The 12,388-nt window shown below is 41.8% G+C and overlaps 1 protein-coding gene across 1 annotated transcript in view; it reads left to right on the forward strand.

Moving 5' to 3' along the window:
* Window positions 1–12,388, forward strand: part of GTF2E2 (general transcription factor IIE subunit 2) — a 101,637-nt gene that overhangs the window by 10,090 nt on the left and 79,159 nt on the right. The window contains exon 2 of the mRNA XM_089669977.1: window positions 7,327–7,484. Within this exon, the coding sequence (XP_089526103.1) occupies window positions 7,331–7,484 (154 nt within the window). The 5' untranslated portion in view covers window positions 7,327–7,330. The remainder of the gene's footprint in view (window positions 1–7,326; window positions 7,485–12,388) is intronic.

The following is a 12,388-nucleotide window of genomic DNA, read 5'->3' on the forward strand; positions in this document are numbered from 1 at the left end:
TCAGGGATGACCGCAGCCTGGAGAGGATTGTCAGGAAAAGGCCATTCAAAAGTGTTGGGGACTTTCACAAGGAGTGGACTGAGGCTGGAGTCAGTGCATCAAGAACCACCACACACAGACGGATCCTGGACATGGGCTTCAAATGTTGTATTCCTCTTGTCAAGCCGCTCCTGAACAGCAAACAACATCAGAAGCGTCTTATCTGGGCTAAAGAAAAACCGACCTGGTCTGTTGCTCAGTGGTCCAAAGTCCTCTTTTCTGATGAGAGCAACTTTTGCATCTCATTTGGAAACCAAGGACCCAGAGTATGGAGGAAGAATGGAGAGGCACACACTGCAAGATGCTTGAAGTCCAGTGTGAAGTTTCCACAGTCTGTGTTGATTTGGGGAGGCATGTCACCTGCTGGTGTTGGTCCACTGTGCTTCATTAAGTCCAGGGTCAACGCAGCCGTCTACCAGGAGATTTTGGAGTACTTCATGCTTCCTTCCGCAGATGAGCTTTATGAGAATGCTGACTTCATTTTCCAGCAGGACTTGGCACCTGCCCACACTGCCAAAAGCACCAAAACCTGGTTAAGTGACCGTGGGATTACTGTGCTTGATTGGTCAGCAAACTCGCCTGACCTGAACCCCATAGAGAATCTATGGGGCATTGCCAAGAGAAAGATGAGAGACATGAGACCGAACAATGCAGAAGAGCTGAAGGCCGCTATTGAAGCATCCTGGTCTTCCATAACACCTCAGCAGTGCCACAGGCTGATAGCTACCATGCCATGCCATATTGAGGCAGTAATTGCTGCAAAAGGGGCCCAAACCAAGTACTGAGTACATATGCATGCTTATATATTTCAGAGGTCCGATATTGTTCTATGTACAATCCTTGTTTTATTGATTGCATGTAATATTCTAATTTTCTGAGATTGTGGATTTGGGGTGTTCATGAGCTGTAAGCCATAATCACAATTATGACAAATCATGGCTTGAACTATCTTGCTTTGCATGTAATGAGTCTATCTCATATATTAGTTTCACCTTTTAAGTTGCATTACTGAAATAAATGAACTTTTGCACGATATTCTAATTTTTCGAGTTTCACCTGTAATAAAAGTTTGCATTTGTGTTTTAATACTGTTTTCTATCAAGTTTTCCTTAAACAAAACACATATTTGATGCACGTTAAGGACTCATTTACTCCACAATTCCCACATTCAGGCTCCGGTCACATTTGGCTCTTTGGGATCTCTTGACAACATAGTTTAGGTGACACTGCCTTCCAGCATAACATATTAAAGGCTTCATTTTGTCATCACAAAATAAATACATTCTCTTACATCAGAAGCAAACCACAAATGCCAGTTGCCAGGCCTAAAGTTGATAAAGTGCAGAAATTTAATGTGCCGCAGAGAAGCTTTGTCGTGGCCTATATATAGATTTTTATTTAGACCAGTGGTCTTTAAAGGAAGCCTTCCATGCAGATAAGCTAGTTGCCATTTTTGACCTCCAGAATATGCTGTTGTCCTGATTGATTTTAAGAGGATCTGATCTTTGAAAGCTGTGCTGAGAGGCATGCAGGTGGTGAAGAAGTAGGCACTAGTATTGTCTGTGGTCTCCCTGAAACACCTTCTTTTCCCCAATATTAACTTGCTATCTCTTGGTTTACACGGTTAAAAAGGAAATTAAGAACGCCAGTCTAATGACCCAAGGAACCAAAATATCTTACAGTAGAGTTCTGGGCTTTATCTAACTTGTCTTAAAAGCGCTCCCTTACCTGTTCCTGTAACGTGATACGGCACCCCCGGTGTTACTTAGTGGCCGCTGAAGGGGATAAGAGGAAGCACTGATAACTGATAGGCCATAGTATTATTATTATACAGGATTTATATAGCGCCAGCAGTTTGTGCAGCACTTAACGAAATGAAAGCAGACATTACAGTTACAATCCAATTTGGTACAAGAGGAATCAGAGGGCCGTGCTCATTAGAGCTTACAATCTCAGCCTGTGGATGATGTCACTGCTCCCAGGCATAACCAGCCATTGTTGAGCGCTCGGTCTCTCTCCTCTCCCCTGCAGCCAGCGCTGGCTGAAACTGGGGAGATCACATGACCAGAACAGCCTGAAATTAGGCAAGTATACAGATCTTTTTACACAGGTTAGTCAAAATAGGTGTTAGGAGGTAAAGCCCAGAATTTTTAATTGTACTGGACACAGGCTACATATTCATGCACATAAGCAGTGTATCCAGATTGATGCAACCTCATGAAAACCTTTGGAGTTGTACCTGGACTGCAGAATGCACTGAATCACTTCTTGTCCCAGTTAGTCATCGTGCCAGTACTGCCACAAGACAGGTTGAATAGATTCTACTCAAACTTGTCCACTGTACCAAAGCCCAAAGGGGTATTATCCCTCAATAGATTCTTTCAATTTCTAAAATTTTGCATGGATTCTGCGAACTCAGTTAATTGCCTCTCTGAGACAAGGGGAACGCATAGCATATGTGGACATCCAAATGCAATCAGCATATTCCAATTTATCCTTCTCATCAGCAATATCTACTGGCATATCTGTCTGGCAGACAACCACTTCTGGTTTGTTGCACAGCCAATCAGCCTATCCTCTGCTCCCACTGTGTTCACAAAAATCTTGGCACCCTTTTTTGCTCTTAGAATTCAGGACATCTAAGTCATAGGCTAGCTAGATGATGACCTCCTGAAAGGTTTATGTTCTTTACAGCGGTTCCAGTCTTTTGACTGTTCAGGGAACATGGGCGAGAGGAAATCAAACTTCTCATCAACTTCTTGGAGCTCATAGCAGTCAGGTTATCGCTGCAGCACTGAACCTCCATTCTGAAGTGACACCCAATATGGGTGACTGTATCACAAAATACAGCAGGACAAAAAAAGGGGATTCTAATTGCACCAAACTGGCTCAGAAATACCTTGTACACTGACGGACTCCTAGCAGATGATCCCTGGCCTCTTCCGAGGTCTGCTTTCTCAGGGCCCTCTATTCCATTCTGCTTAACAGTCTCTGGCTTTAAGGGCACGGCTGTTGAAACCCAGGTCTTAAAGGACAGATGCCTTTTTGAGTTTGTGATTCCTACCTTGCTGAAAACAAGAAAAGCCACTTCCAGGAAGATTTGTCAATTCAGTCCCAGAGATTACTCCGTGCCTCGCATTCTGATTTTTCTGCAAACAAGTCTTGACCATACGTTGGCTCTAAGCCCCTCGATAAAGGTATCAGCCCTACCTATTCTTTTTCAAAGGTCTCTGGCTTCACACTCCCTTTTAAAACAAACCTAAAAACCCTTTATTCAATGTGTTTCTTGCCCCCCCCTCCCTTTTTTGCAGCTTGCAGGTCCCTTTGCTGCCCTTTCTGCCTTTCCTGGATGTAGTCAGAGCCATTGCAGCCATATACCTTAAAGTTACTGCTTCCATCAGACAAATTGATTCCCTGTTTGTTCTTTCTATTGGGTGCCCCATTCAAGATCCAAATCTCAAAATCCACCTTTGCACACCTATAAGGAGCTTATTAGAGCTTTTTGACACCAGGCCTTTGTTGCCCAACTGTGTAAGGCTGTCACATAGGCATATGGTCTTCATTTAATCAGGTGCCTGTCCAATCTGCTGCAGATGCAGATTTTAGCTGCAAGGTTCTTGCAATGGCATTCTGAACTTTGGGTCCTTTTTGATCCCTGTTGTTTTTGAGTCTGTTGGTACAGTTCTGTTTGCCTAACTGTTGCCCCCCCCCTTCATATTCATTGTTTGGGGGTGTCCCATGGTGAATGAATATGTTGCCTATGTCATGTACTGTCTGATTAAGACAAAAGTTGAAAGTATATTACTTTCTAAAAAAACTCACTTTCAGAGGACTCCCAGAGTGGGGTAGGGTTATAGGGGAGATGCCCTGCGAGAAGGGGGGAGGGGTCTTCAAGAGCTAGACAGAATCCAGTCAGATGAGTCCAATTATGTGAAGGTATCGGTATGTGCCTATAATAATAATAATAATAATAATAATATTATTATTATTCAGGATTTATATAGCACCAACAGTTTACACAGAGCTTTACAACATAAGGGCAGACAGTATAATTACGATTTAAATTAAATCAGGAGGGATCAGGGAGCCCTGCTTGTTAGAGCTTACAATCTAAGAGGGAGGGTCAATTGATACAAAAGGTAATAACTGCGGGGGATGGGCTGATGGAGAAAATACATGTGCAGTTGCTATGTTGGTGCTGGATAGGCCTCTCTGAAGAGATGAATTATTAGGGATCATCTAAAAGTGGACAAAGTAGGAGATAGTCAAACACATTGGGGAAGGGAGTTCCAGAAGGTGGGAGCAGCTCTGGAGAAGTCCTGAAGGCGAGCATGTGAGGAGGTGACAAGGAAGCTAGAGAGCAGGTGGTTTTTTGAGTAACGAAGAGAACGATCTGGTCGGTATTTTTAGACAAAATTGGTGATGTAGCTGAGGGCTGAGTTGTGGATGGCCTTAAAAGTTGTTGTAAGTATCTTGAATTTTATTCGTTGGGTGAGCTGTAGCCAGTGGAGGATTTGGCATAGGGGTGGCAGACACTGAACGGTTATTAAGGTGGTTGAGCCTGGCAAAAAGTATGACCTGAGTTAGAAGTTTTGTGGGAAGGGATGTCTCTTGGAAATGTTACGTAGGTTGATGCGGCAAGCTTGGGGCACTGATTGGATGTGGGACCTAAAGGATAGTTCAGAGTCCAGAAAGCAGAAAGTCGGGGGAAGGGGCATGTAGGGGAGGAAATATTATGAGCTCAGTTGGATAGATTGATTTTCAGGAAGTGGTGTGACATCCAGTCTGATATCTCAGTAGATTAGTGATGCGCATGGAGACTGATGGAGTGAGGGGTAAAGATATAGAAATGGTATTGAAAGCCATGGAATGCTATCAGCTGACTCGAGGAGGTAAAGATTGAGAATAGGAGTTGTCCAAGAACAGAACCTTGGGGAACCCCAATGGAGAAAGGAAGAGGAAGTAGAATTGTAAGTGACACGGAAGGTGCTGTGGGTTAGGTAGGATGAGAACCAGTGAAGAACAGAGAAGTTTTTTTGGGGGAGGAGGGAGTGGTCCACTGTGTCAAAGGCAGCAGAGAGGTCCAGGAGTAGGAGTACAGAATAGTGTCCATTGGTTTTAGCCGTTAATAGATTGTTTGTGAGTTTAAGGAGAGCAGTTTCCGTGGAGTGTTGAGGGCGAATTTCAGACTGAAAGGGATCAAGAAGGTTATTCTCATTGAAATGGTTGCTCAGTTGGTTGTAGACCAGGTGTTAAAAGAGTTTGGAGAAAAAGGGGAGTAAGGCTATGGGTGGTAGGTTGTTAATCTTATCTATGTGGGGGGTCTAGTGTTGGCTTTTTACGTATGGGAGTGACTAGTGCATGTTTTAGAGAGTTGGGGAAGATGCTGGAAGAGAGGTAGAGATTGAAGATGTGAGTTAGAGAGGTTAGGATAGAGCCAGATGGGTGAATGTAGCATTTGCAGCAGAACAGGGTCCAGGTGGTTAGTTGAGCATTAGAAAAAAGCTTAGCAACTTCGTCTATAGTAGTGGGGTTGAATGCGGGAAGTAGTGATTGTATCTGTGGACATGGAGTGTTAAGTGAGGGAGGTATCTGCACATCTGAGATCTCATCCTCATTAAATGTATCGATCTTCTTTTTGAAGTGTTTGGCAATCTGAAGGTAAAGAAGAGTTCACAGGGACTGGATGAGATGGTGTTAGAAAGTGATGAAATAGGTCTGTTTGTCAGTGAGAGGCAGGAATATTATTTCTGGAGGGCAGTTTTATATAGGTTGAAGTCTTTCTGAGACTTAGTCTTCAGCCAAGAGCTCTGCAATGATTTTTTAGACTTCTGGTGTCATCTGTTTTCCAAGGTTGTAGGGGTCAGGGCCTGATTGTGTGTGTAGTGAGGGGGGCAAGCTTGCTTAGGGAGGATGACCGTGAGCTGTTGTAGACAGAAGTGGCTAGATTGGATAACCATGATATATGACTAAGTTGCCTATGTCCTGTACTGTACTCCAAAATATGGAATTTACATTCACGTAACAATTTCCTTTATTTTATTATTGGCTTATAACAGGGTAATATATAAAAGCCAATGCCTTTTGGGGACACCAACCCTTATTTAGGGTTTGAGATTTTGGTGACCTTGAAATAAAGGCATTCAATTTGGGCTAGTCAGTGAAAAGGGGTAGAGAAAATTTACCTTTTGGTCCAAAACATTGATTTAGTGCCTAATTTAAAGTGATATTAAAGGCATTTTTTTAAAATAACAAATGTGTCATACTTATCTGCTCTGTGCAGTGGTTTTTCACAGAGCAACCCTGATCTTCCTCTTGGAGCCTCTGGCTCCTCCCTCCTGCCTACTGCCCCCAGAGCATACAGCTTGCTATAGGGGCACCCATACAGGCTCGCTCCTGAGTTGCTGCTCTGTGTGTCCATTCACACACAGTCACAGCTTGGCCCTGCCCCCTCTCTCTCCTCTTTGGCTCACTGGCTGTGATTGACAGCCAGGCAATGAGGAAGGACAGTCCCCGGAGAACCAAGGCTCTTGTGTACATGGTAGATCTCGATGGGGCTCAGGTAAGTAGGGAGAGGGGAGAGCTGCACACAGAAGCTGTTTTACCTTCAACCTTTACAACCATTTTTAGCTGCTCAAATCAGCCTCTAATCCACTGCAATCTTTTGACTTACCCAAACTGAGTACTTTTATTTCAAGTTCACCAAGATCTCAATCCTTGATGGAGGATTGCCACTGCCCCTGAAAGACACTTGCTTTTCTAGGTTTGAGATAAATGATGGCAGGTTAAATCCCTTATTGCTTCTTTACCTGAAGACCTTGTGCAACAGTGTGACTTCCGAGATGTCTTTGCTGAGTCTCTAGTAGCCTTTGGGTGTGATGGGGATTCAACTGATCAATGGCCATATTAGTGTCTGATGAATTTGGAATATTAAATCTGTGTAAATAATGCTATGGGTATAGCCAGAAAGTAAACTTGTTTACATCTATCATGAGAGAAATAAAGGTCTTCTTTTGAAAATTGCTGGCCTTCTTTTGAAAACAGAAGATGCTTAGTTGTCTGGTTTCAGCACTTCTAAGCAATAAATCCAGAATGAATGTGCAGAAACTGTCTGCATTTCTGTATTTTTCTAGGCCAATGACTAAGAAAATACATGGCATGACAGCCAGAGAACTAGCATTCTCAGAACTTGAGGTCATCAATGGCAGCCCACATATTTCTTTTACAAAGGGTTGAATGTAAATAAAATGAAACTCACAAGTTTCCTCATTCTGTATGTGTTTGCAGCACCATGGATCCAGCTCTTTTGAGAGACAGAGAGCTCTTCAAAAAGAGAGCTTTGAGCACACCTGCAGTCGAGAAGCGTTCTGCTGCAACAGAATCTTCAAAGAAGAAGAAAGCCAAAATCGATGTTGGTGGGACATCTGGTTCTAAGCAGAGCTCAGGTGAGCAAGTCTGATAATAGTTACTGTCAAAATATAATGTGGATCCCTTATAAAACGGTAAAAAATCAGTAGGACATATATCAGAATTCTAATTTTTTTTTGTTTTTGCTATTGTGAAAAAAACACATTTTTTGCATTAATGAAAAATGAGATACTAATTTCCTACAACCTAGAGGTCATTTAGCTACTGGCGACCATGAGATATAGCTGAGGCCCCACCCCTATGCACATCTTATAATTACAGTAACCTTAAACCTCTCACGTTTTATTAAGCATTTAATCTCTTCCTTAAGGTCTCTTTGACATGATGTGATGACATGTGGCCACTGAATTGCAGCGGCAAGAATCATCGGATTCTTGCTGCTGGAATGGCCAGGGCATGCGATTAGCAGCGGCTGCTCTGTTTATTTATTCTAATGTTAGGCTGACCACACCCACTGCTGTTCTCATGTAGCTGCGCACAGAGTGGTTCGCTGCGATCAGAGACAAATGTCTTAGCTTGGACGCAGCTAACTGTGTCCAATTTTGGGCTTCCATCCAAAGCTGCAGCTATCCGCTGTGTGTGGCTTCATGGGTTCAGCAGCCTCTGCTGTCAACCTGTGTGAATTGCATGCTTTAGTCATTCCAGCCACAAGAACTTGCTGATTCGTGCTCTTGGAATTCGATGTCCACATGTAATCTGCCATGTGTATATGGCCTAAAGCTTTTTTAATCTTGCAATTCACATTCAAGATAAATGTTTCTTTGCATTGCTGTGCTTTGATGTGGACACTGCAAGCAAGGTTTGACAGGTGTTGAAATTGAGGATGGTTGCTGATGCCTATAAAGGAAGTCATCCTCTAAGCCTGAATAACACTTGTGCAGCATTTGAGAACCGTTTCGGAAGCATCTTATGCTGATTTTCTGCTGGTTGGCTTTATTATGTGCTTTGCAGTGCCTGTAATCTTACCTGATGATCCTGCCAGAAGAGACTTGCTTTGCTGGGGTTTTTTTTGTCTTCCTGCGGATCAACTGTGGGTATAGGAATATAAATATATATATATATATATATATATATATATATACATATATATATACAATTTTTTTTTTTTTTTTTTTCTATGATTCAACTGGATGGACTTTTGTCTTTTTTCAGCCAGACTAACTATGTATGTCATAGGTTGACAATGCTCACTCAGCATGTCTCTGACTTGGACAAACATTGTCACCCTAGGCGTATAGCTGCTGGACGTGTTACTGGACAATCTGCATTAGCATTTGGATCGCTTATTTAAAAACATGCTGTTGCCTGCATGATGACAATCCCCGTTCAGTCCACAGAGGACTACAGGGACATGCTCCTGATAACCAGGCCTCTGAGAAAGGGATTAGTTTTGTCATCCAGTCTAAAAGTCAGCCAACCACAATAGGCTGTAATGAGACTTTGGATGGCGAATAAGAGCACTCCAGCTGCTTCAACACAGAAAGAGATGCCAAAAATGTGAGGCTGGAGTTCAGCTTTAAGCATCGTTGTTCTTAGCAGTTGTACTACCTTTTTAGGTTCATAGAACACTTTAGACTTCTAAAAGGTTTCACTGTGCTTTCTACATACAAAATACAAAGCAGGCAGAGCTTGGATGGGCTGTTGTAATAATGATAAACTATCTGCATGTAAAACTGACAATTTTGGGGTAGTGTATTTGCTGACAGTGGTTTCATTCCAATAATTGGTTTGTAGAATCACTTACCTGCTTCTTAAATTTTGTGGAAATTTGGCAGCCTTATAACTGGCCATCTAAAGTGTATCTCACTCGCTGTGTTGAGTATTTATTCATCTTACACCACTGCAGCTATAGAACAGAGACTCTGTGTTGGAGTTGGCACTTGCTGAATCCTTGGGAACATTAACAGGGCAACAAATGATAACCACAACCATTTCCACTTAAAACTCAAAGAACATTATACATTTATTGGTTAGGTTTTATATATTGTAGACATTGATTGAAGAATTTCTGTAGATTTGCAATTCTCCCCATATTTTTAACAAATCGCAGTGGTCACAGGTCTGTATACAGTCATTGAAAAAATATTGGTACCTCTGCATTTCTGTCAGATAATGCACCACTTCGCCCAGACAATTGTTGCAAATGTTTAATCATTCACTTGTTTATTTCTTTTGTTTGTATTTGTATGACGCAAAAATGTGGAGAAAGAAAAAGCCAAATCTGACACATTCCACCCAATACTCAAAAAACTGGACTGGACAAAATAATTGGCACTCATAATTTAATATTTGTTAGCACACCCCTTGGGAAAAAATAACTGAAATGAACGGCTTTCTGTAACCATCAATGAGTTTCTTACACCTCTCTACTGGAATTTTGAACCACTCTTCTTTCGCCAACTGCTCCAGGTCTCTCAGATTGGAAGGGTTCTATTTCCCAACTGTTGTTTTGAGATCTCTTCACAGACGCTCTATGTGATTGAGTTCTGGAATCATTGCTGGCTAGTTCAGTACTCTCCAGCACTTTGAAACCATTTCTGGGTGCTTTTTGACGTGTGCTTTGGGACATTGTCCTTCTGTAAGACCCATGACCTCTGTCGGAGACCCAACGTTCTGACACCGGGCCCTACATTGCACCCCAGAATTAACTGGTAGTATTCAGATTTCATAATGCCATAAACACGGTCAAGACATCCAGTGCCTGAAGCAGCAAAGCAACCCCAAAACATCAGTGAATCTCCACCATGTTTGACTGCAGGGACTGTATTCTTTTCTTTAAAGGCCTTATTGATTTTTCTGAAAACAGTAGAATGATGGGCTTTACTAAAAAGCTGTAATTTAGTTTCATCTGTCCACAGCACATTCTCCCAAAAGGATTTTGGCTTCCCTAGGTAAGTTTTGGCAAAGTCCAATCTAGTTTTTTTTTTTTTTTTTTAATGTTTCTGTGTCAGCAGTGGGATCCTCCTGGGTTTCCTACCTTAGCTTCCCTTTTTCATTCAGACGACGACAATCATTTGTTGCTTTGTTCAATTTTTCTCTTTTGTGCACTTCCAGGGAGAATAGCTACAGTGCCATGGGCTGTTAGCTTCTAGACAAAGTTGCGCACAGTGGACACAGGAACATTAAGATCTCTGGAGATGGATTTGTGACCTTGAGTTTGTCCATGCTTTTCCACAATTTTTGTTTTCAAATCCTCAGACAATTCTTTGCTGCTCCTTCTCTTCTCCATGCTTCATGTGGCACACAGAGACACACAACAGGTCAATTGTTCACCATTTTAACTGGTTGCCATTGTGATTTTCTATTTTGTCAACCTGTTAATTAATACAGGTGTTTTATTTACAAATTACAGGAGCATCACAAACTTGGAATACAATTATTTTTTACAATTTTGAGAAGGTGCCAATAATTTTGTCCAGTCCATTTTTGGAGTTTTGGGTGGAATGTGTTAGATTTGGCTTTTTTGTTTCTTTTCTTATTTTTCTGTCATACCAATACAAACAAAAGAAATAAGTTTTCCAAGGGGTGTGCTACCAAATATTAAATTAAGGGTGCCAATAAAATGTGTCAGAATTGGCTTTTTTTTTTTTTTTTGCCACTTTTTTGTGTCATACCAAAACTTGCAACAATCTTCTGGGCAAAGTGGTGCATTATCTGACAGAAATGCAGGGATGCCAATATTTTTGGCCATCACTGTACATCCCTTTATAAGAGAACACTTGGTAAGAAGTCCAAAAGACTACCCAGGGTAAGGGGTCCAAAAGACTCCAGGTAAGAATCCTTCTTGCGTATCCAGTTGATCAGTGAGTTGATAGTATCATTTGCGAATCTCTAGGTCGCCCACGCAGGTCGGAGTAGTTTGTTCTCATTCTAACCAGGTGCCCCAACACAATGGATTATAGGAGGTTTACCCCTACAGGCATAGCAAGTTTGGTATAAATGCAGCAACTACTTAAAGGATAAGTTCATTTTAAAAATAAATGTCCACTTTTTTCAGGTAAAAAAATGTGCATTTTACTATTTATTTTTTGAACCTGGAAGGCATCGCACCAGCGATCAGCAGATTTCTGGTGCCATGCAGGACTTCTGCTAATTTGTCAATGCATCTGTGTTCTCTATCTCATACAGGTAAACAGATACACTGTGATAGATATAATCATTGAACTACCACAGCCGCAAAGCCTGTCGGGACTTGGAGTTCATTCATTCACAGTACTCTGTAAAAAGTGACATCTAGTACAGGGAACTTCTTCCTGTACTGCTGTAACAGGGAGAGAGGACAGTGGGCAGTGGCTGCAGCAGTGGGAACATGTTACGTGTTCCCAAAGGTGAACTTATATTTTAAGGCTTTCTAGGCTTGTGAAGAGGATGGACTGGTTTTCTAGTTAAGAACAATCTGTTTTTGTTATTTTTTTTCCTGTGTGAAGTTTCACTTCCTGTACCAAGACACAACAAAAAAGAAAATCTCCCAAAATGAGGGTCGTTACACTCTTAGACAGGTTTCTGTGAAATAGATGGCTCCATTGGAAGATTACTCCCTACCTCTTGTTCTGGGACCAACTCTAAAATGTTATATTTCTTCTCACTGTCTTTCTTTCAGTTCAATAAAGCTGCTTCACTTCTTTTCTGGTGTTAATCCCTCTTGTTATAGTATTGCGCCAAGTTAATGAAGCATTTACACCACTTTTGGTTCTGAGACCCATGCACCAAATTCAGCTTCTAAAATGCACCGCTTTTACATTGTGTCACATTGAATGTGCCAAAAGTAAAAGTGGAGCTAATTAAGACCAACTTTCTTTTGGTGTACAAAGCAAAATCTGTGTGAGCCAGTTTTTCTCTAAGTGTCTCATGTGCATTCTAAAAGTGGCGCAGCATGAGCCAAATTCAGGTACAAGCTCTGGACAGGGACATGAATTTGGTG

The sequence above is a fragment of the Staurois parvus genome, unplaced genomic scaffold (assembly GCF_062004578.1).
Source record: "Staurois parvus isolate SC_StPar_1 unplaced genomic scaffold, SC_StPar_1.0 ptg000086l, whole genome shotgun sequence".
Classification (NCBI taxonomy): Eukaryota; Metazoa; Chordata; class Amphibia; order Anura; family Ranidae; genus Staurois; species Staurois parvus.